Source organism: Medicago truncatula, chromosome 1 (assembly GCF_003473485.1).
Source record: "Medicago truncatula cultivar Jemalong A17 chromosome 1, MtrunA17r5.0-ANR, whole genome shotgun sequence".
NCBI classification, from domain to species: Eukaryota; Viridiplantae; Streptophyta; class Magnoliopsida; order Fabales; family Fabaceae; genus Medicago; species Medicago truncatula.
In genome coordinates this window covers 11265934-11290595 of record NC_053042.1, presented here as the reverse complement: position 1 = coordinate 11290595, position 24662 = coordinate 11265934, and the positions used below count along the sequence as shown (strand labels likewise).

Sequence of the window (24662 nt, the reverse complement as noted above, 5' to 3'; positions counted from 1 at the left end):
TCCCTCTAAAATTTTCCTTCAACTTTTAGTCCCTATAAAGTTTTCAATCTTCACTTTTGGTCCCTCTTTTAAAGTAAACTCATATGTAAAAATCATATTATTTAATAAAATTTTCCAGAAAAATTCAAAATATTATAAGAATGACTCCAAAAAAAATTAAGAATTTTTTAACAAAACATGAATTTAATATGAATTTTTATATTGTTTATGGTTAAAAATTCATATTTAATTTGTGTTTTGTTAAAAAAATCTAATTTTTTTTGGGAATTGTTTTTAGAATATCTAACACATTTCTGCACAATTTCATTAAAAAATACAAAAATTAATTTAAAAATAGGGACCAAAAGTAGTGATTGAAAATTTTATAGGGACTAAAAGTTGAAGGAAAATTTTAGAGGGACTAAAATGAAAAGTTGACATATTTATAGGGACCAAAAACATATTTAACCCTTTATTAATTAAAATCAAAATTAGAACCAATTTAATATAATTAATTTATATATTATTTTTTAAAAGTTTTCAAGAACATCATAAACCGTTTTATATTTGTTTTTAAATGACTACCTATAAATTATTTTCACAAAAAATAATTTTATTAAATTTTAGGGATTGCGATTGACTGCTGCAGTTATAAAAATGATGCAGTCACACAGTTAAACTAAACATAGCCATATGATCTAATCGACAGTTATGATTCAAATTTCTCTAGTTTTTCTACTTTAAACCCATTACACAGCGATGGGCTTGGTTGGAAGGTTGATTTCATGGTGAACTGTCTCTAATACAACCCAGGTTAATTCGTTGATCTGGACCGTACGATAGATCAGATGGCTGAATTTTTTTTAATGTGTGACTGCGTTATTTTCATGACTGCACAAAAACAAAAGACTCGGGTATTATTTCTCAGAAATCAATTTCACAATCGTTCTGTCTATTCCATCCTCTGCCTCCTTAAACCTCACTCAAAACCCTACAAAATTTTCAACTGATTTTCGCAACGTAGAACGCAGTGAGTCCTTGCACACACTTTATTTTTCTTTACCGCTTTGTATTTTCGCGTTGTTACGAAGAAACAAGCTTTGTTTTGAATGAGTTTCTTTTTTGAAGATAATGGGTTCTTTTCTATTTTTAATCTTAACTATTATTTATTTCAATTGAATTTTTTTATTTGTGTTAAGTGTAAACCTAATACATTCAGCCATAGTTTTAAAAATCAGACCGGTTATCGACTCGGTCATATCACTGGGTCGCTGAGTCATTGGTCGAACCACTGAGTCATTGGTTGAACCACATGACTGAACCGTATTAAATCGGTTGTATGACTCGGTCTCTATTAAAGTAGATTAAGCCGGATGACTAGGCCCATAAAAAAATTATAACACTTAAAAAAGGAAAAACAATATTTTTATAAAACACTTATTAACATTTTTCTAAAAAAAAAGTGTGTGAAATATTTTTCTAAAAAAAAGTGTATGAACTATTATTTGTTTTTACGGGAGTTGTATAAAACATCTTCCTCATTCATCATTAATTTTCTCTCTCATCCCAGTTTCTCACTCTAAAATCTCAGGATTATCACACCCAGCAATGTTGCACACACCCAGCAAGCAAGCCCAAGGTGATTTCATGTTTAATTTCAGTTAGTTAATTTCAAGACCGATAACCAGTGGCAACTAAGTGATTTCTTTCTCTTCTCTTCTCACAACCTGTTTGTTCTTCTCTTCAAGATGAGTTCGTCAAGTTCTGTTGCTCACTCAACCTCATTCCAAGTCCTAGTAGGCAGCACCAGCAATCTAACCAATCCCACCATCGATTTTGCGGCATCGCTGCTACAATTCATTCGTTTCCCTCCTCTGTCAATTTTGGGTTTAATTTTCAATTTTTTTAATCTATTTTTTAGGGTTTAATTCATGGGTTTTTTTGGTTAATACTTTTAGTTGGGTTTTTGGGTTCAATAGTATTAGAAATGAATTATTTTTAGGTTATCTTCAATCATCACTATGTCCTGGCATCTTTGCTTCTTCTACCTCTACGGTTCAATTCTCAGTTTGGTTTGCTTTCAATGGGCTTGTTTGCTGGGTGTGAGAATCCTGAGATTTTAGAGAGAGAAAATAGGATGAGAGAGAAAATTGATGATGAATGTATGAAGAATGAGGAAGATGAATGTACGAAGAAGAGGATGAGTTTTAAAAAAAAATTCTGGATTTATAATTTTTTTTATTTTTAATATTTTTTTAAATCTTAGAGGATCAAAATTGCAGTTTTTGTATATAGGGAACCAAAATTGCAACTTTTTAAAATTTAAGGGGTGAAAAGTGCACTTTAGCCTAATAAAAACCCTATTACACTACTTTCCAAGATGAAGTTATGCAGCAGCCTCCCTCTTTCAATTTAGTAGCCGCCACCCTCTCTCAGATTTGATCTCTCTCATTTTTTTTCTTCATTGTAACCAAGTATACCTCATTTCTAAATTTTCTTTCCATGAACTAGATGAGGCTTGCTATCGTGTTCCATTCTCTCTTCTTTCATGGTTTTTTCTGATTTTTTTTTTTATCAAATTGGAGCAGCTATGCGTTGAACCGGTCTGGTTCATCGAACCGGACGAGTCACCGGTTTTTACCGGTTTTGGTCGAGTCGTTCCGGTTCTTACCGGTTCGTTTGCATAACTTGAATATAATGGGTTCTTTTCTTTTTTAATCTTAACTATTATTTATTTCAATTGGATTTTTTTATTTGTGTTAATTGTAAACCTAATACATTTAGCAAAATAGATGCTTGTTGTATTATTACATTAGAATTAAATTATGCCATGAGACTGTATTTTCCAGCTAGCTTCTAAGTTCAATTTTTTACACTGATACTTATGGATTTAAAGATTTTTTTTTGAGATTTAATGACTTACTTTTTTCAACAAAGTTATGGAGAAACCAAATGGCGAAGCGAAGAAGAAGGTGAAGATACTAAACACAAGCTCAATACAATTAAGCCAACAACAACAGCAACAACAACAACAAATTGCATTTCAGTTGGTTGGTTCGATTGTTGAAAAGGGTATTGATGATAGTGGCACGCAAAAGAAAACCACTACTGCCTACTCTTTTCCTAAACCCACTGTTGTTCCTTTTCCTGTTGCTCGGCATCGTTCCCATGGTCCTGTAAGTAACCCCATCACCCTTTTCTTCCTAAAGTTTCAACCTTTTTATATATTTTCAGTAATATATAACAATTAGTTAATGACTTCGAGTCAAAAGGGTTGTTTCAAAATAATGAATTGATATTTTTCGACACATTAGACACGACACTGACACGTAGGGACCTATGAAGCACTGACACATTGACACCGATAATTATTTGAAGGAAAAAAAAAAAAAAGACATAATCAATTGTAATCATGTGTCAGACACTGACACATGATGGATACCCAACACATCTTCGATCATAAGTGTTGGTGCTACATAAGTAGAGACCATGTGATAATTTATGAAAATCGAAGTGATTGAGTGTGACTACTTGTGTTGGTGTTGTGTAAGTGTGCAAGTGTTGGACATTAGACACGTCTTCAATCTGAAGTTTTTGTGGTAGATAGGTAAAATTGTATTGATGGTTATAATATTCTTTATTTCCATTGTATTCTTCGTGTATTTTTTTTAGAGTAATCAATAAGTAAAGATGCAAGTTTGTTTAACATATTTTATATAGAAGTACTGAATTGTTATCCCAATTTTGTCGAGCTTAAAAGGTATAACTTGGGTATGAAATTCTCTGTGCGTATGTTATATACGGACTTATTTTAGTTGAGAAATGTTGGCAACAATGTTAGGAAATATAGTATAGGAATTAGTAGTGAAATATTCAGTGACATGGGACAAGAGGTAAAACAATAGTAATTAATTTATTGCAAGAGGCGGGATATAGTGTCGCGAAACCGTCAGTATTATGCACATTACATCTCAGAGACTTGCATACAATTGTATCCATGCTTGTTTGTTTGTAGTTGTTTGTAAATGTTTCTAAAAGTAGAATAATCTAGGGTTTTGTTTGACTTTTCTACAGTTCATTGTTATGTATGTTTCTATGTTACATGGTAATCATTTAGGCATTATTGGAACAGTCTAAAAATGTGTATCAACTTTAGACCATATTCTAGTTTTCTCTAATAATATGCAGCAATTTCAACATACACTCTAACGCTATCTCCAACAACCTCTTCATTATTGGAACCCTTGTGAATTTCAACCAATCACGATGATAGTGTTGGAGATAGTGTGTCGCTAGCACTCGTTATTTAAGTTTATTGTCAATGTTGTCTGTCTGTGTAATGTTTAGTAAGCCCATGGACTAATACTTAGAATTTGGTGTTTTTACAGCATTGGCGTCCACTTAATAGTAAAGGAGGTTATGATCATGATAATGATGATGGTGACAATGACGTTGAAGATGAAGATGACACAGATTTTATGGGGTTTGAGAAAGCTGCTGCCTTTGCTAATCCAGTACAAAGGAAGAAAACAAAGGGTATGGATTTTGGGAAATGGAGAGAGTTTACTCAAGATGATAAATCTTTCTTAGGCAAGGATTTGGAAAAAGACGTATCAAGCTATGGCCCGACTACAGGGAGAAAGAAGAATGAAAATGGTGGTAAGAACACATCCAAGAAAATCTCATCTCATTCAGATGGTAGTGTTTTTGCTTCTACGGAAGTCGATGCGAAGCCACAGTTAGTTAAATTAGATGGTGGTTTTATCAATTCAGCCACTTCCATGGAATTAGATACTTCAAATAAGGATGACAAGAAAGAAGTATTTGCAGCTGAGCGGGACAAGATTTTTTCCAACAGAATGACTGATCACAGTTCCACGTCTGAAAAAAACTACTTCATGCATGAACAAGAGTCGACGTCTCTTGAGAGAGAAATTGATTCTGAGAATCGAGCTCGCATCCAACAAATGTCAACTGAGGAGATTGAAGAAGCCAAGGCTGATATAATGGAGAAGATAAGTCCTGCATTATTGAAAGTACTGCAAAAAAGAGGGAAGGAGAAATTGAAGAAACCCAATAGTTTAAAATCAGAAGTGGGTGCTGTCACCGAATCTGTTAATCAACAAGTTCAGAGTACTCAAGGAGCTAAACATTTGCAGACAGAGGATGACATCTCCCATACTATAATGGCACCACCATCCAAAAAACAGCTAGATGATAAGAATGTTAGTGGAAAGACTTCAACCACCACAAGTAGTAGCTCATGGAATGCTTGGAGCAATAGAGTTGAGGCCATCAGGGAGTTACGATTTTCATTGGCTGGGGATGTTGTCGATACTGAACAGGAGCCTGTGTATGGTATGACTTCATTCATCCTTTTTAGGTTTCTTTGTCTAGCTTTTGAGTTCTAATGTCAAACTAATGCTATATATGATCCTTGCATTTCTAACTGCATCACGATCTTAGTTGTGGCTAGATATATCTGTAACTTCTAATAATATCAACGATTGTGATGTAACCGTAGACACACGTTAGAACCTTGAACCCTGCATATATAGATTTAAAACCTTGTATATATAGATATAAATATAGGATGTTCCTTGTTTTGTCTTTCAGGTATCTATTAAATAAATGCTCCGCTGGTGATAATATGCAATCTTAACTGTAGATATGGGCCCTTCTTTATTTGGTATTTTGATCATGTGGGAAACTAATACACAGCTATTGATAATATGTATTTTTTAATGTTTGAATCCTTATCTTGATAAAACCATTTTTTCCCCAACTTACGCAGTTCAGTTTTTCCAACAATCTGTGGTCATTTTTTAATTGTCACTTTTAAATGCACATGAACTAAAAATAGTTGGCATTTCTGTGTGACCTTGAGAGGTTTAGATAAATGACCTTGCAAGGTCACAGGCTGTCTGTGAGCTTCGAGTGAATTATGCCCCCTTGTTATCTTTAGGCTAGAAGTTAGAATATTTATTACGTCGCACTTTATACTATGGTTTCCTAGTGGTTTCCTTTGCTTTCTAATATTTCAAGTTCATAGACCACATTGTTTGGTTATTGTTCTATATACGTCATGTCAGATGTTAACATTTGTGAGAAAAAAGTTGGAGCCGTGAATATAAATTTTCTGTTAGGAATAATATCCGTCAGATGTTAGTGTGTGCTGAATATTAATTGGTATCCTGATTATTCTGCTACTGCTAATAAAATGAATATAAATATAAACTTTGAATTTTCTTTGTATGACAATTCTTGTTATGATGCAGATAATATCGCTGAACGTGACTATTTGAGAACCGAGGGAGATCCTGGTGCAGCTGGTTATACAATTAAAGAAGCACTGGAAATTACTAGAAGTGTGGTATGTTATGTGATGTATCTTTTAGTTGGATGTGATTGGAATGGATTCACATTTCTTAGTGCAAACTAATAAATAAAATCTATAATATTTTCCACTTGGTAACATATTTTCTGCAAAATGTTATTTTTTTAAGATTCCTGGACAAAGAGCCCTTGGATTGCATCTCCTTTCATCCGTTCTTGACAAGGCACTATGCTGTATTTGTAAAGACAGAACTGGAAATATGACAAAAAAGGGGAACAAAGTCGACAAATCAGTTGACTGGGAGGCTGTTTGGACTTATGCACTTGGTCCTCAACCAGAGCTCGCTTTATCACTTAGGTAATTTTTGTTTTAGGCCTAAGTTGTTGGTCTCATCATCTACTCTTAACTGTCGACTGAAATGCCTGTTTATATATATAGTGAAATTATTATGATTCCGTTTCCTCTGTAGATTAAATACTTGTATATATATTTTTTCAAATCTCCTTGTAAACATTTGTGAATGTATTCATGTTAAACTGGCTTAGAGTTAGAGCTCAAAAGTGCATCAAATAAGCAGCATCCTTCTTGACCTGTCACGTGACTATTTTGTTGACAAGTCCCTTAATATCTGGAGCTTGAAATTGTTTCATTTGTTATTTTTTCCATTTTATTTAGCTGTTTTTCTTGTCATGCTCTCCTTCCGTCATCCTCTCTCTCTATGTTGTATTCTTTCTTGCCAATGTGTCTTTCACCTAACCGTTAGGTCTGGTATGTATAGATTGGCTGACTCCTGAAATCACCCCACCATCAAAGTTTCAAATGTCCAACAGCTTCTACAAGTGCCTTTTATGATTTGTTTTCATATTTGATCAGAATTTAGAGTCTAGTATCAGTATGAATAAGGAACTGTATTTTGTCTCTCGTAAATCATTACACACCATATGTCAAATAAAAAATTCTAAATTTTTAATTCATAGTTTGGTTCTCTCTATTCCTCTTATAATTTCAACAATTTTCGTTCTTTTGAGATGAATTCTTATGCACACAAGTTTTTGCTATCTGTGTCCAAAAGTCAAATTGGATGATTGAGAATCTAGATTGCTTGCTTGATTCAAGCCTTTTATTCTCATGCAGTTAATAACAAGGATACATGTCGGTGATCCTTAAAAGGACTTTTGTTAAGCTACTAATTGCAAAATAATGTTATCCTAAATGATAACTCTATCTTGCCATTATGTATAAATTTTGCAATTAGATTGTACCGTTATGTTTTGATGCATTTTCTATCTGAGTAGCTTTGCCTTTTAATAAATAGCCACTGATGAATACTTAAAATCTTTTTAGTTTTATAGGCATAATTACATTTCCCATTATATGGGCTTCTTGTAATGGCCTTGTGCTCTGATTTTTCAGGATGTGTCTTGATGATAACCATAATTCTGTGGTGTTGGCCTGTGCAAAGGTTGTTCAATCTGCATTGAGTTGTGATGTGAATGAGAACTACTTTGATATATCAGAGGTAAACATGGTTTGTATATTTATAAATTTAATCTTATACTGTTATTCTGTGTTACAAATTATATTCATCTGTAATTCTTTTACTTCCAGAACATGGCAACTTATGACAAAGATATTTGCACAGCTCCGGTTTTCAGGAGCAGACCAGATATTTCTCTTGGATTCCTTCAGGGGGGATACTGGAAGTACAGTGCAAAACCTTCTAATATTCAACCTTTTAGCGAGGATTCTATGGATAATGAGAGTGACGATAAACACACGATTCAAGATGATGTATTTGTTGCTGGACAAGATTTTACGGCCGGTCTAGTTCGCATGGGGATCCTTCCTAGACTTCGTTATCTTTTGGAGGTAAAAAATAATTATTCACGATGAAACATTTCATGTCATAAGATTTTTGTAGAAAGACACTTAGAATTTGGGTTAGGTCTAACTTAATCCTAAAAGCTAGCTCAAGTGGCGAGGATTGTCCATATTTTATAATAAAAACGTTGATTTTATCTGTTGTCGATGTGTGATCTCAATACACCCCGTCATGCTCAGGACTAGACATCTGAAGTGTGAACAAATGCAAGATCCCCAATAACAGATCTAAAACAGACTCTGATACTATCTTAGATGTTTGCCTAGGCTTAACACAAACCTGAAAGCTAGTTCAATGGGTGAGGATTGCCTCAATTTCATTAGGAAAATGTTGTCCATATCAGTAGTTTCTGCTTTAGAGTCTGTAAATTTCAATGTCAAACTCATTATTTCCTATGGTTGCAGACAGATCCTACTGCAGCTTTGGAAGAATGTATTGTTTCTATACTGATTGCCATAGTAAGGCATTCGCCTTCATGTGCTAATGCAGTGCTGAAGTGCGAAAGACTTATTCAGACAATTGTGCAAAGATTTACTGTTGGCAATTTTGAAATTCGATCTTCCATGATAAAATCTGTAAAACTCTTGAAGGTGAGTGATAATTTTAATTCCATTTTATAGATTGCTTCATATATGTATTATTTTCTTGTTATGTTTGTTAAATTATTTTTGTATTTGCAGTTAGAGAATCATCACTAATGTTTCATTTGATTTTGGAAAAGGTCTTGGCTCGTTTGGACCGCAAAACTTGTTTAGAGTTTATAAAGAATGGGTACTTCAATGCCATGACTTGGAACTTATATCAACTTCCTTTGTCCATTGACGACTGGCTAAAGTTAGGGAAGGAAAAATGTAAACTCAAGTCTGCACTGACCATTGAACAATTGCGTTTCTGGAGGGTCTGCATTCGATATGGATATTGTGTGTCTCACTTCTCCCAGATATTCCCTGCCTTGTGTTTTTGGTTGGATCTTCCTTCATTTGAAAAGCTTACAAAAAATAATGTTCTGAACGAATCTACTTGCATATCTAGGGAGGCATATCTTGTTTTGGAGTCTTTGGCCGAAAGACTTCCAAATTTATTTTCGCAACAGTGTCTAACAAATCAACATCCCGAGTCCACTGATGATGCAGAGTTCTGGTCTTGGAGCTATGTTGGTCCGATGGTTGACTTAGCCATAAAGTGGATTGCAACAAGAAGTGATCCAGAAGTATATAAATTGTTCGAGGGACAGGAAGAAGGGGTGAATCACTTCACTTTAGGAGATCTCTCGGCAACTCCTTTGCTATGGGTGTACGCAGCTGTGACTCACATGCTTTTCAGAGTTCTTGAAAAGGTGACATTGGGGGATGATATCAGCCTACAGGAAGCTAATGGGCATGTGCCATGGCTTCCGGAATTTGTCCCAAAGATTGGGCTTGAGTTGATCAATTATTGGCATTTGGGCTTTTCAGTTGCCTCTGTGACAAAATCCGGAAGGGATTCTGGTGATGAATCTTTTATGAAGGAACTGATTCATTTGAGGCAGAAGGGGGATATTGAAATGTCATTGGCATCAACCTGTTGTCTAAATGGAATAATCAATGTTATTACTAAAATTGATAACCTGATAAGGTCTGCCAAGACTGGCATTTGTAATCCCCCAGGCACAGAACAAAGTCAATCGAAAGAAGGAAAAGTGCTTGAGGAAGGCATAGTTAGTAGGTGTTTGGTTGAATTAAGGTCTATGCTTGATGTTTTCACGTTTTCAGCTTCTTCAGGGTGGCAGCGAATGCAGTCCATTGAAATATTCGGCAGAGGAGGACCAGCTCCAGGCATGGGAGTTGGATGGGGTGCCCATGGTGGAGGATTTTGGTCAAAAACAGTTTTACCCGTTCAAACAGATGCTAGATTGCTCGTCTGTTTGCTGCAAATTTTTGAAAATACATCTAATGATGCTCCCGAAACTGAACAAATGACCTTCTCCATGCAACGAGTTAACACTGCATTGGGATTATGTTTAACTGCAGGACCTGCGGATATGGTTGTTATAGAGAAGACATTGGATCTATTGTTCCATGTCTCTATTTTGAAGTACCTTGACCTCTGTATACAGAATTTTCTCCTTAACAGGAGGGGTAAAGCCTTTGGGTGGAAATATGAAGATGACGACTACATGCACTTCAGTCGGATGTTATCATCTCATTTCAGGAGCAGATGGTTATCTGTAAGGGTGAAGTCTAAAGCTGTGGATGGCAGTAGTTCTTCTGGCGTTAAGGCCACTCCAAAAGCCGATGTGCGTTTGGATACGATATATGAAGACTCAGATATGTCTTCTACAACAAGTCCTTGCTGTAATTCTTTGATGATAGAATGGGCTCGACAGAACCTACCACTTCCGGTCCACTTTTACCTTAGTCCAATCTCAACAATTCCCCTTACTAAGCGAGCTGGTCCTCAAAAAGTTGGTAGTGTACATAACCCACATGATCCCGCTAATTTGCTTGAAGTGGCCAAATGTGGACTTTTCTTTGTTTTAGGCATTGAAACAATGTCCAGTTTTATAGGAACTGGCATTCCTTCTCCTATTCAGCGTGTATCATTGACATGGAAGTTACATTCATTATCTGTCAATTTCCTTGTTGGAATGGAAATACTGGAACAAGATCAGGGCAGGGAAACTTTTGAAGCTTTACAGGATCTTTACGGTGAGCTTCTTGATAAGGAGAGGTTTAACCAAAATAAAGAAGCTATTTCGGATGATAAAAAGCATATTGAGTTCCTGAGGTTCAAATCCGATATTCACGAAAGTTACTCGACATTTATTGAAGAACTTGTAGAGCAGTTTTCTTCCATATCTTACGGTGATCTAATTTTTGGACGGCAAGTTTCAGTATATTTACACCGCTGTGTTGAAAGTTCTATTCGACTTGCCACCTGGAATACACTGTCTAATGCTCGTGTTCTTGAACTTTTGCCTCCTTTAGAGAAATGTTTTTCTGGCGCTGAAGGATATCTTGAACCTGCAGAGGTAAACAATTAATTCTCAGTTATTTTACTACGGAACATTGTCTACACATAATATATCTTATGCTTTTGATACCCGCTCTTTTTTTAAAATCGAAGATATAAATGTCATTTGTATGTTGTTATGATTATAATTTATTGAAAATTTGTGTTTAAAGTGTGGTTTAAAACATAGAACATCTGCTACAGAGTACAGTAGACTTTTATTTTTTCTTGTATTGAAGCTAAAATCGGTAAAAGAAAAGAGTTGTTGGGTGAATTTTTTGAAGTGTTCAAAGAATTTTATATATGCACATCTGGTATCTCAGTTAGATATAGCTGTTGGGGTGGTATTTAATAATGAACTTGAAGAGTATTCTAAGGATGAGTAGAATAATGAAGATCTGGACGACGAAACAATCGTCAATGATTCATAGGCCCAACCACAAATAGGGAAATATGGAAATGCATTACACTAGAGGTTATAGCCTTTGTATCAGTGATCTCTAGATACCATGTTGAGAGAGAAATAAGTGGGTGACATATGTTGAATATTGTGTTTCAACTAACATGTATCACAGAATATGGGAAATATTATTCTCATTTACATAGCATGATACGATATGATATGCCTTTGCAATATTCCTAAACAATAAATACAAAGATCATAATATATTTTTAAAAGTCTCTTTGAACCAAACACGCACATATCAATAGGGTGTATCTTTTGTGACATGTTTTTTTGTAGTGAAGAATTCTAAGGCTGTATCTTTCGTGTTTTTTGAAGTTTGACACTAACATGAAAGGCTTGTCAAGCAAGTTATCATACAAGGAATGTGAATTGCTCTGTTTTCTGTAACTCTTATTTTTCTTCTGTTAATGTTATCTGTAATTTCTTTTAGTAGCAAAAATTGGAATCTAATGGTTAGGGCAGTTGGAACAATTTTCTTTTCACATTAATATGTAAGATGGGTCCACTGGCATAATTTAAACTGGCAGTGTATACAAGTCATTCATTGGATATACTGCATTTCTATCAAACATTCGTAACGTACTGTTGCTGCAGGATAATGAAGAGATCTTGGAGGCTTATGCTAAGTCATGGGTTTCTGATGCCCTTGACAGGGCTGAGATTCGAGGATCAGTTTCATATACTATGGCTGTCCATCACCTTTCCTCATTCATATTTAATGCTTGTCCTGTGGATAAGTTATTGCTGCGCAACAGGCTTGTTAGGTCTCTCTTGAGAGATTATGCTGGGAAGCAGCAACATGAGGTGAGCATGTTTTGAATGCTTTTTACCCGATGGATGTATGGTTACTTAGAGAAATTTCCATTCAAAATTTGTGCTGCCAAACACATATCAAGTAAATGTTTGTGTTTGCGTGTATTTGCCATGGATGAAAGTGGAAGATAAGATTATGGTGTATCTTATTAATCCTTATTTAAGAACTGTGCTATTTGGATACAAAATGAAACATTTTTTGACAATTAGGATGATTAATTACAGTTCAAGTATATGGTTAATTATGTTCACAACTCATTGACCGTCTACTGAACACAAGTAACAATGACTTTGAATGTTTCGCAGTTGATCGATATCATGTATATTTGAACACAATTTGGATGATTAATGGATATCACGTATATATGGAACCTTAAAATCGTGGTTAGTTAATGGTTTTGGATAGTGAATGAGTTGAAATACATTGCTATATTCATTAGCTATCAACTAAACGTACTTAACCATATCTTTAAACTGTTAATCATCCAATTTTTTGTCAGGTTTGTCAAAATATTATTTCACTATTTGAATGAGATATATTGCACCTGCATATACTTGCATGATGGTGTAGTTGGCCTTGTGCTATATGCAACCGTTACTGATAGAATTTCTGTTACAGGGAATGTTAATGAACCTCATTTCGCATAACAAGCAATCAACATCTAACATGGATGAGCAGCTGGATGGTCTACTGCATGAAGAGAGCTGGTTAGAGTCCAGGATGAAAGTATTGAATGAGGCATGTGAGGGAAATTCCTCTCTTCTGACCCAGGTAAAGAAGTTGAAGGATGCTGCAGAGAAAAATTCCTTGTGAGGTATTCAAGCATGTAAATATAGGTCACTCAGAAAGAGCAACAAAGGGTATTAGATTTTGTAAATGGATTCTCTTAAATGTTACTGATTGGAGTGTACTGACATTTTGTATTCCATGATTGCCTGGTTTGGCTATCAAGATTAAATTTAATAAATTAATCATCAAGGAAATCACTATGTTACCTTTCTATCCTATTTCCGCCGAAATAAATAAATAAAAAAGAACAACAATAGTTCTCATTACAAGATAAAAAAATATAAATTTTCAAGCTCGGGGACATTTTGCATATAAGTGCAAAACTTCAGTGGGTATTTGCAAAACGTCATATTCACTACAAAAATTTGACGGAGGGGGTAAATTGATTAACGTTCTTCAATTTAAGGGGTAATTGATGTTTTGTTAATTTCAGATTGATAATGAACGAAACTTACAATTTTAGGGGTAATTGGAAAAGGAGAAAACTCAGAACTCATTCTTCTTCCTCACAGTTTTGAAGATAATGGGTTCTTTTCTATTTTTAAGGCCACTCCAAAAGCCGATGTGTGTTTGGATACGATATATGAAGACTCATATATGTCTTCTACAACAAGTCCTTGCTATAATTCTTTGATGATAGAATGCGCTCGACAGAACCTACCACTTCCGGTCCACTTTTACCTTAGTCCAACCTCAACAATTCCCCTTACTAAGCGAGCTGGTCCTCAAAAAGTTGGTAGTGTACATAACCCACATGATCCCGCTAATTTGCTTAAAGTGGCCAAATGTGGACTTTTCTTTATTTTAGGCATTGAAACAATGTCCAGTTTTATAGGAAGTGGCATTCCTTCTCCTATTCAGCGTGTATCATTGACATGGAAGTTACATTCATTATCTGTCAATTTCCTTGTTGGAATGGAAATACTGGAACAAGATCAAGGCAGGGAAACTTTTGAAGCTTTACAGGATCTTTACGGTGAGCTTCTTGATAAGGAGAGGTTTAACCAAAATAAAGAAGCTATTTCGGATGATAAAAAGCATATTGAGTTCCTGAGGTTCAAATCCGATATTCACGAAAGTTACTCGTCATTTATTGAAGAACTTGTAGAGCAGTTTTCTTCCATATCTTACGGTGATCTAATTTTTGGACTGCAAGTTTCAGTATATTTACACCGCTGTGTTGAAAGTTCTATTCGACTTGCCACCTGGAATACACTGTCTAATGCTCGTGTTCTTGAACTACACATGGTAAAACTACATTAATTTATTAATTATTGAATGATGGACACAACCACAATTTTATACACTTAATCATTTCTATACACTTAAATCATTTTTATCAATTCATCAACAACTACATTAATTTATCAATTCATAAACTACACATGTAATCATCAAATTGTCAATTTTAAAATCAACTCTAACCACATGCAAACTACTCTAATTTTTCTTTTTTTTAAATAAACCTAAACAAACTAACATAATCATTAAAATAATTGATACAACTTACTTGTGATAATGTGCAGTTGATTTGCTTGCAATTCGTGAAAATTGCTTTGGTGAAGATTGGAAAGAATTTGAGAAGTTTTGAAACTGATTTGTGTTTCTGTTTATGATTCTGTTTATGTTTAGCACGCCTCGACAGTTAACTACCGAGGTTTTCCTCGGCAGTTAACTGCAGCCGGATTTTTAATTCCTCAGCAGTTAACTGTCAAGGGAGCAAAAACGTATTTTACTCGTATTTCTCAGCCTTATCAAATGTGTCAACAACAATTCTCTTCCACTTAAGCATAGAGAACAATTGCACATTTATACACACGATCACAAACCACATCTTCTAACAAAAAAAAGTTGCATCAATCACAACTCAAAATATTTTATCCCAAATCTTCTTTTAAAAAAAAAACTTTTCTCCCAACTCTCGTTGATTCAAAACACTCTTGTACTTACTCACCATCACACCTTATAAACCACTAGGACATCCCACACCACCAACATTGACCTTTTCTCACAATTTTGTTATGATCCAACACTCTATTTTTTTTACACCTCATCGATGACAATGATCTACACCATCGACACCCAACCACATAGCCACAGTCGATCTCTTCCCACGCATATGTTATGATCTAGCACCCTATCTTCCTCACATCCCCTTGAAGGTGACGATCTAAAAACCGACGACCACTCATACAACCATCGGCGACCACACCACTCGTGAATACTAATTTTCTCTTCTCAACCAATGACTCTTCTCGTTAATAAACAAGATACTAGTATAAAATACTTGTTCTAGTGGTGAGGGACTTGACCTTTCCCTCACCTTTGACGTCGCCCCAATCTTTTTATATAAATATACCTTTCCAATTATTTAAGTTTAACTTTAACCCTTCTGTCTTTATAGACATGACCATCCTTTTTATATTTTAATATTTTTTCTTACCACTTTTTTCATCAAAATCAACGCGACCTCCCTTTTCTTTTTTATTTTCTTTTTTGAAAAAATTAAATGTTAAAAAAAATATTGATTATAATAAATAAAATTGGTTTAATGATCATCTCACAAGAGTGATTGATAATAGTTGAAAATACGTTGTTTTGAAAAGATTCTTGGTGCGATGTTGGTATGCTCTATGAGAGGTTTTGTAGGCTCTATGGAATTCTCTAAATAAAAATGTGATTGTGGCTGAGATGTTTAGTTTCAGGTGGTGAATTAACGCTAAGTTCATCTGTCAAAAAAAAATTAACGCTAAGTTCAATAGTTTCTCATATGACCTGCATCAATGGTGCTCTAATACTTTATGTTGTCTTAGTTCTTAATTTTCTCTTTGTTTTTGTTTTCTTTATTTGCTTAATTCTTTATTCTCACTTCTTGTGCTAGAATAGTTTATTACTGTTCTCGTGAGCTTAGCTTAATTGGTATGGACAATGCATGAAATATGCAAGGTGCGGGGTTCAAACCCCGGCCACCACAAAAAAAAAAAAAAGTTTATTAATGAAATATTTGACTTGTTTAGAAAAAAAATAAAACGATTCTTAATAATCATTAATGCAAGTATTCAAATTTTATTTTTTTTGACACAACAAATTCATAATATTTGGAAAGCTAAATTATGAGATTTTAGTCATAAAAGTAAAATCTCCTTTAAGATCTTCCAGCTAGCATTTGCATGAGCTAAATCTTCCTTAGACTTTAACCACCCATCAGTGCATGATTTCATTTCCTCTCCCAAACCTTTCCATTTTTCATAGTCCTTAGATACCACTTGAGTGTACTTATCAAGTTGAGATTCAAGAAAGTTCTTCTGAGCAAGAATCTCACTTTTTTCATCAATTAATCTTTGAATCTCCATATCAATAGTATACTCTTTTGCCAATGTTTCAGAAAGTTTAGTCTCCAAGTTTTCAATTTTTTCTTGTCCTTCACTCAACTTTACATTCAGCTCCATATTAAGGTTCTCATAAGTAGACATGAAACCAGAACTTGATTCCAATGTGCTCATGGCTTTAGGAACACTTTCTTTGAAAATTTTCAACCGATTTGCAAAGTCTTTGAGGATGTTCTGTTTGAAAGCATCTGTAATTTCCCCTGCTAAAGAATTTACAATCCTCTCTACATTGTTGAAAACATTGTTGTCAATGATAGTCTCAAGTGACATGTTGAGATAAACAGATAGTTCAGTCTTCAACTCAAGAATCAGACTAGAGGTTGAGTTTTCAGTATCAGGTGAAAAGCAATCAACTTTGGCATTTTTGTTGAATTCATCTTTCAATAAGCTACTTGACATTCTTTGCATTGATGATGAAGTGGAACATTTTTCATTGGTTTCAATGATTGGAGAAATCTAAAACAAATAAAATGAGATTATAGCTTCAAGTCATTAGTAACATTCCTCCATATGCATGCAAATATAAGATGGCTAAAAAAGTTACTCAATTTAAATGGAATTTTTGTCAAAAGCATTTGTTCCTATTTATTTTTTCAATTTCAAAGTTTAACAAAACGTTAATTATTATTTTGTCAATAATACCTTTAACTATTTATTGCAGAGAGAAATAGGTGAAGTGAGATGATAAATAGTTAAGAGTATTATAAGAAATTGACAAATAATTCCATCAGAAATAATAAAACTTATTGGTTTTCTTGGTATGTGTAAATAACGTTAAAACGAAAGCTAAAAAAGAACCAATGGAATACCTTGGAAGAGGTTTCATTCAACAAAGCAATCACTGGAGCAAGTGCCCAACAATCCAACTCTTGAAATGATGGGACTACTGATGCAGTTTTGCTTGATACTACTTTAGAAACACTTCCATTTGTAGAGCTTTTAACATTTTGTGTAAGATTGGAATGTTCATCAGGAGTTCTATTGAAGCTCTTATTTTCTCTTAATGTTCCTTGTTCCATAGGAATTTGTTCATCTATTGATTGTTTCTCAACCAACTGTGGCGACTATAACAAATATGATATAAAACAGGATTTTAGCCATTGAACACATTCAAAAAAATAGTATAATTTTGATACACTGTCAGTGTAAAGAGTTTTACACTGTCTGTGGTCCTAAATGACATGGGGAACTTACTGTGAGAGTTTCATCTGAAGTTGAAACTTCTTCAACATTTCCATTAACATTCTGCATGGTACCAAGTATATTATTTTTCCCACTGCTCACATACTCGTATGTACTTTTCTATTCAAACAGAAAAATATTACCTGTGAAGATGCTTTTTGTAATGGAATAAGCAATGATCTTGGAGATTGTTTCGTTGGTTCTGAGTTTGTTGACCATATTTTTGTTGTGGCTTTTTCTGCCTCAGGACACTCCAGAAGACTTTGTTCCACTGTTTCTTTAGTAGTCTGAAGGAATACAAAAGGATGCATAAGTTGAGTTTGCAATGTTTTGTCTCAAGAAGCACAATATCATAAAAGCTGAAATTCACCAAGACATTATAAGGCAATGGCACGGCAATTTCCAATTTGAAACTTTCTTTTCTGAGCACTTCTTGTTGGTCAAGAAAACTTCTTTCTCTAACTACTTTTTCATCCACCAGTTCCTATGTGAGTTCATGAAGAAGAAAAGGTTACATTTAAAGACATTTATTTCCACATACAGCACTAGTTGCTAATTACAAATAGAGTAAGTAAACCAACTTGTGTTATTTCACATTGATGGATATCTGAAGGAGTTGGACAAGGCCTTGTTAATGTTATCACTTCTAAATCTGTTGATGAAGTTTCCATTCTTGAATCATGTGCAGCAACAATTTCGTTATCTGCTTCATCAATATTCTAAGCAAAGCCAAAAGATATAATTAAGTCGCTTATATGGTAAGATTAACTAGCAATGATTGAAAACTTCAAGTGTGCAATGTGACATATATAGATAGATTAGTTAGTATTAACCTGTGAACAAAGAAGCTCCCTTTGAGGTGCTGATTGAACCTGCACATCTTGAACTTCCTGTACTATCGGTAATTGATGAGTGGTTTCTGATATTGGATTTTCATTTTCAGCCTCTTCCACTATAGTGTCAAATATTTCAAATAACTCCCAGTGAACATCGCGATCAATGTTACCATCTAAAATAAGAAAGAATATACTGTCAAAATTATAGCAAAAAAGAAAAGGGAGTGGTATATTGTAGACGAGAAAAAATATTTCTTGCTTTAGAAGGTACTAGTTTATACCGTGAAAATTACAAAAACAATAAAAGTTTTCTTAATAAGTAGACAATTATGATAGATGAAGTGCATACCTTCTAATATGTTCTTTAAGTCCTCAAGAGTAGTTGTTGAATCAAATGAAAGGTTAGGGCAATGATCCACAATGCTGTAAGTCACATTCTGCAACTCCATATGTTGGCTCGGATCAGTGAGGTTTGGCAGTTGCATAAGCACCAGATATTTGAGATTAGGAAGCCGAAGTTTCTGCTTAGGAATCTCATCATGTGGTTCACTTATAAACATGTCATCTAACTGAGAGGCTTCTTTTATGATCATGAGCTCTAACTTTGGAAACTCTTGGAATGTGTTGACAGAGATGAGACTTTTCAAACCGTGGCAACTCTTGATGATAAGTGCAACGAGCTTCGGAAAGCATATCAGTTGAGATTGAGGAATTGTCTGCCTTTGATTTTCCTCATTGTCTTCCATTATTTTATGTAATCCTTCACAGTTGCTGATTTCTAGATATGTAAGTTGTGGTAGGCTTCTCAAGACAGATGCTGAGAATACAACTTTGAGTTTACTACATCCCTCAATTTGTAAAGTTTTGACATTTTCGAGGCTCATAATTTTTTTTGGACCCATGAATGTATACCTTAGATCATGTAGATTGTTCAATTTCAAGGATTGCAAACTTGAGCTCATTTGTTGAGCAATGGTTGGATGTTCTTCAAGACAAAATATCCCTTGAATCCCTGAGTTCTCTATGCATAGCTTTTCTAGAGTCTGGAAATGCTTCATGATTTCTCCTATGTCCTGTAGAATTGAAGCATACACTAATTAGTTGAATTTGACATGAGAAACAACCCAAATTAGGACATGTGTGGACCAAGCATTGTATTGAAGCTATGTGGAGTTTCAAAGGTATTTCTTGAGGAAAGTGTGCAGCATTACTCTAAGAGTTGTTATTTTACACAAATTTGACATTAAATTTCGTCGTCAATTTTGATGGTTAATTACGTTCAATGGATAGTTAATGAAAATAACAAGGTGTCACAACTCATTGTGGTTAATGAAGTTCAAATTGATAGTTAACTGTGTTCAACACAATAAGTTAACAATCATGATAAAATAGGAAAATATGTGATTTCATTAACAAAAATTTCTACCGTAATATAAGAATTTTGGTACCTCGGTGGATGTGTCGACTAGTTGTCTTGCACCCAAATGAAACATGAAATCACTAATAGAGTTAACGGTAAACTCGGGACACCCTTCCAAACAAAACTCCTTCAAAGATGGATATGTGGCATTATAGCGTATGGAGCAAGTACTGACAAGTTTTGGTACTCTAGAGAAAGTTAAATGCTCCAATTCTGGGAGATCAATATGAACCTCTGTGTCATTATTATTATGTTCTTCGTGTTCTTGTCCCAACATATATTCCATTTGGCTACAATCCTGAACACTCAGGAATTTCAACCTTGGGAAGACTGAGCCGTGCGTCACGCAATTCTGATCATCTCCAACATCTGTTATGATGTTCTTCAATGAATGGCATTCCTTAATTCTCAATTCTTCCAACAACATTGTTCGAGCAACCGATAGACTGAACAGAACTTTTATTTTTAAACAGTTTTTGAGCCTTATCTCTCTAACATGGCGCAGGATCAGTGACTGTCTCAAAAGGCAATTAGAAGGACTGCTTGTGACACATTCTGTGATTGTAAATTCTAATTGGTCACACATTATCAAGTCAAAAGTTTTCAACTTTGGAAAAATTGTGCCATAAACTTTTTGATCAGTATCATCATGCGGAACTATATGCTCTTGTATGTTTTCTTCTTCCTCCTCAAATCCTATTATGTTTCTCAGTTCCTTGCAACCTTCTATTATCAGTTCTTCCAATAGGACAAGACTTGCAGCCGTGGAAGGCGTGAACATAGACGTTAACATGCGACAATATTCAACTTGAAGCACCTTAATTCTACCAAGGTTCAAGTTTCCTTCAAATAATCTCCCATGCAACTGGTGACATAAATGGATACTCATCTCTTGCATGTTACCAAAGAAGTCTGAAGGAGGTGGACCATAGCACAGTTCTTTCAAATTATCCATGCTTCTAACCTCTATCTTAACCAACTTAGAGAATATGCTTCCAATGGAAGATGAAAAGTTATTAGTATCAATGAGGCATTCTATCTTAGAACAAATCTCAAGCTTGAGATGGATCATGTCATTCATTTCTCCTCCTATTGCTTCAACTAGTTGCGGTGTTACAGTTGTATAATCTCCTCGAATCCTCTTCAAATGAAGAATCTCTGCTCTTTCCACCAGGTCCTTAATTGTTGCATTTGAAGTGGGATCAAAATATTCAATAGACAAAGCTCTTGATATGGAGTCATCCACTGAATGATATAATCCCAAATCGTGCCCTATCTGTATATGGTACCTCTGCAATGTCGGGATAATGTTGTATTTGTCAAAAATGGTAGCAACAACTTCTTTATCAAATCTCCATTTGAATCTGTCCGGACTTCGCATGACGTACAATTCTTCTAATTGAGAAAGTTTTCCAATCACTTCAAATGGATTCTTATCAATTACACAACATGTCAAACTCAATAATCTCAACTTCTCTAGTTTCACCATCCCTTTGGGAAGTCTAATGATTGAGCAATCACTCAACTCAAGAGTCTCGAGTATTTCTAGTTTTAGCAGAATAGAGATATCACCAAAATTAAAACCTCTCAAGCATAGAGTGTGAATGTTTTTTAAGAATTCAATTGATCGTGGCAAAACTAGACTCGGCTTTCCCCTAATGTTTTCGGCCTTGGCTATAGCCAAAACTTCTAGACCTTTCGTTCCTTCGAAAAATGCTTGTGGCATTTCCACAACACCGTCTTTATCTATGCAATGTATTATCAGAATCTTAAGTTTGGTGCAATCCAACTGATTCAGAAGGGGGGAAAATCTTTTTACATCGTGGCAATACAAATATGTCATGGTACCTTTTTTTGCTGTTGCATGAATTTTGCATCCCATAATCACCTGAATCTCATAGTTTTTAATCCAATGTGCCGCATCACGTACCAGATCATGCATTTTGACACGTCCTTCCTGACCTTTCAACAATAAACAAGCATCTAGGAGTTTCCTTTTCGCTGTAAGCATTTCTATCCTTGCTGCTTCATACGAGTCAACGTCTCCAAATATGCCCAATCCTTTCCCAAATCTGGTTAAATCCTCCACACGAATTTCATAATCTTCAGGGAATAGAGAACATAACATGAAGAGTTTCTTGGCCTTTTCATCCTTAAGATTTTCGTAGCTTACCTGAAATCATCAACAAGAATTTGGAATTAAAACATTATGGCATTGTTTGATTCATGTAGCTGATTCCACCTAATGGTAAGATACATTGGTTACAATTTTTTCACCTGAAAGCATTTATAGATCTTCAAATCTTCATCAACATTGCGGATTTGTTTAAATTCTTTCAAGCTTTTAAAAGCTGCCTTCCAAAGTTCCGGAGGCTGGTGCTTCAAACTTTTTGCTATAGCTGTAATCGCGACAGGTGATCTTTTACATTCATTCGCAATTTGCTGTGCCAATTTTTTCAAACTCTTCGACGAGTCATCCCTTAATCCAGTATGCTTTTCAAAAAGAATCTTTGCATCTTCCTCAGATAAGAGCTCTAGCTCAATATTGCTTTGGCAGCTCATAGAATTGCATACACTCATCTTGCGCGACGTAAGCAAAACTCTACAAGCACTGTGATTGTTACTAGAGGGGATACCGATATCTTCAAACTTGAGCTCCTCCCAAACATCATCTAATATTACAAGTATCCTTTCTCCGTTTGTTAATCTAGACCATAGTCTTTTCGCCCTTTGCAACTGGTCTCCTTCCTCTAGTTTCAAACCTAAAGGGACAGCAATGTTATCTTGAATCTTTCTGATATCAGGGGCATGCGACACTGTAGTAAAGATGACTTCATCAAATAGGTTTGATCTTTTGACTTCATTACCAACTTTTTGCACCAATGTTGTCTTACCAGTCCCTCCCATACCATGCAATCCAACCATAAAGTTGTGGTCATCTTTTATTGCATCCAAAAGTTGTTTATGTTGGGAGCTTCTGCTCTCAAATTCAATAAAATCTTGTGAAGAATGATACTCCACACCAGGAAGCTTACCAGCACGGCCAACACTTTCAAAGTTAAGTCCCTTAAGTTCTGCAATCTCCAACGTCTTTAACGCTAGTTTCTTGCCTCTTTGGTATTGCCACATACAATTTGGACACCATCCGAAAAAACAAGTCCTTTTTGTTTCAGTGTTTTCATCGATAATATTGTCAGCATTTTGGATCCAAACTGTAACATCATTCACTATCTCCTCAGCTCTATTCTTTGCCACATTCACATTTTCTTGTACACCTTTCCTTTTTGCTCTCAGCTTGCACTTTTCCCTTTCATGCTCTTCAACTATGGTCTTGAAACAACATAGGTAACGTGCTTCGCCAATTGTCAGATCCAGAATTTTTTCCGCAATAACTTTGAAGCAATCAGAAAGAACTGATGTCATCTGAAATACAAGATAATTAATTAGGAAATAACAATTCACTTAGAATCATTGCCGAGTCCCAAGCAACGAGCAGTCTTTCAAGCATTGTACCAGTGTCAAAAACTACTATGTAGTGGCTAATGATAGAATTAAATGATCGAGATTCAAACAATATCATAACAGCTAATATAGTAACATTTGCATATCCAAAAAAAAAAAAAAAAAAAACTAGCTAGATTATCCCAGATTTGCTAAATCAACAACAACAAATGGTGATAGTTAGTGAAAATCAACTGTAAGTTAAAGTTGCAGATTTTGGTAAGCAGGACTTACTATCAAACAAACACTGATTGCAATCTTCTCCTCTCTCTTTATTGTTGCTATTAATGAAGCAGAAATAATTGAACAACTAGTAAGGAAGAGAACATGAAGAAGATTTGAAGTGAAAGCAAGCACAGTAAGAAGTAAAAGAAGGTGAAGCAACCAAGATTTCCATAATCATAAGTGAGAGCAAGACATGCACTTTTGGTGTCAATTGTGGATAGGTCCACATCAGTCAACTCTTTGGAAGTAAGTTTTTCATTTTTTTTGTCTTCCACTGCCCACCATTCATCCATCTTATTGTTTATTATTGAACTATATATCATTGTTTCACTTTCATGTGAAGTCCCATGTTTCACACCTATTTCTTTTGTTTTTTATGTGCACCTGATTTTTCTTTATTTTCCCCATGATATATCAATATGTTGAAAACCAAAAATACTTGTAAAAATTAAGTGTTCAAAACAAAACAAAAAAAAGCAATCACTACATGGCTTAAGAAAAAGGGGCCTAAAATGTTATTATATTCAAATTTCTTTTTTATCAAATTAGTATTTCAAAGGGGAAAAAAGTATATTTACAAGGAGTAAAAAGAAAAATATTCAAGTAAACATCAAATAGTTTTTTTTTTAGGGAAGTAAATATCAAATAGTTATTGACAAAAAAAAATAGCAGATACAAAACAGTCTTTATTTTTGGCTTCTCAAAATATTGTAACTTATCTATTTATTGTCATTTTCAAACGATTTATCTGTATATTATTGAGTTTTTCTACTTGCACCCTAGTTAATCATGGTTGCACCCCAAAATGACAAGATTACCCTTTCATAAAATTTAATCAAAAACTTAGTTGA

The 24662-nt window shown here is 34.7% G+C and overlaps 2 protein-coding genes across 4 annotated transcripts; one reads left to right on the top strand and one right to left on the bottom strand.

The window, feature by feature from the left end:
* Window positions 1-1511: 1511 nt before the first annotated feature.
* On the top strand, window positions 1512-13463 carry LOC11431603 (transcriptional elongation regulator MINIYO). Of its 3 annotated transcripts, none has more exons than XM_039833936.1 (11): window positions 1512-1618; window positions 2917-3155; window positions 4368-5337; window positions 6258-6352; window positions 6486-6673; window positions 7730-7835; window positions 7925-8185; window positions 8603-8788; window positions 8920-11208; window positions 12250-12459; window positions 13088-13463. In XM_039833936.1, exons 1-11 carry the CDS (start codon window positions 1588-1590, stop codon window positions 13280-13282), a joined length of 4770 nt encoding a protein of 1589 aa, XP_039689870.1. In that variant the 5' UTR covers window positions 1512-1587; the 3' UTR covers window positions 13283-13463. The 3 variants fall into 3 exon arrangements, with proteins under 3 accessions (XP_039689870.1, XP_039689867.1, XP_039689873.1); XM_039833933.1 differs by lacking the exon at window positions 1512-1618 and adding an exon at window positions 1648-2165; XM_039833939.1 differs by lacking the exon at window positions 1512-1618 and adding an exon at window positions 2232-2652.
* A 2833-nt stretch (window positions 13464-16296) lies between these two features.
* Window positions 16297-24113, bottom strand: LOC25482506 (uncharacterized). The gene is made up of 11 exons (XM_024775558.2): window positions 23821-24113; window positions 22363-23508; window positions 20114-22258; window positions 19015-19738; window positions 18663-18838; window positions 18411-18548; window positions 18200-18313; window positions 17973-18116; window positions 17842-17892; window positions 17457-17711; window positions 16297-17103 (listed from the first exon to the last, which is right to left on the bottom strand). Exons 2-11 carry the CDS (start codon window positions 23506-23508, stop codon window positions 16384-16386), a joined length of 5613 nt encoding a protein of 1870 aa, XP_024631326.1. The 5' UTR covers window positions 23821-24113; the 3' UTR covers window positions 16297-16383.
* Window positions 24114-24662: the final 549 nt, after the last annotated feature.

Coding starts and splice junctions, on each gene's coding strand:
- LOC11431603 (XM_039833933.1), top strand. CDS start 2,063: ATGGGCTTGTTTGCTGGGTGTGAGAATCCTGAGATTTTAGAGAGAGAA. Junction 2,166..2,916: donor GAAGAATGAGGAAGATGAAT/GTACGAAGAAGA, acceptor TTTTCAACAAAG/TTATGGAGAAACCAAATGGC. Junction 12,460..13,087: donor CTGGGAAGCAGCAACATGAG/GTGAGCATGTTT, acceptor TTTCTGTTACAG/GGAATGTTAATGAACCTCAT.
- LOC25482506 (XM_024775558.2), bottom strand. CDS start 23,508: ATGACATCAGTTCTTTCTGATTGCTTCAAAGTTATTGCGGAAAAAATT. Junction 18,839..19,014: donor CTTAAAGAACATATTAGAAG/GTATGCACTTCA, acceptor TTCTTATTTTAG/ATGGTAACATTGATCGCGAT. Junction 17,893..17,972: donor TACAAAAAGCATCTTCACAG/GTAATATTTTTC, acceptor GGTACCATGCAG/AATGTTAATGGAAATGTTGA.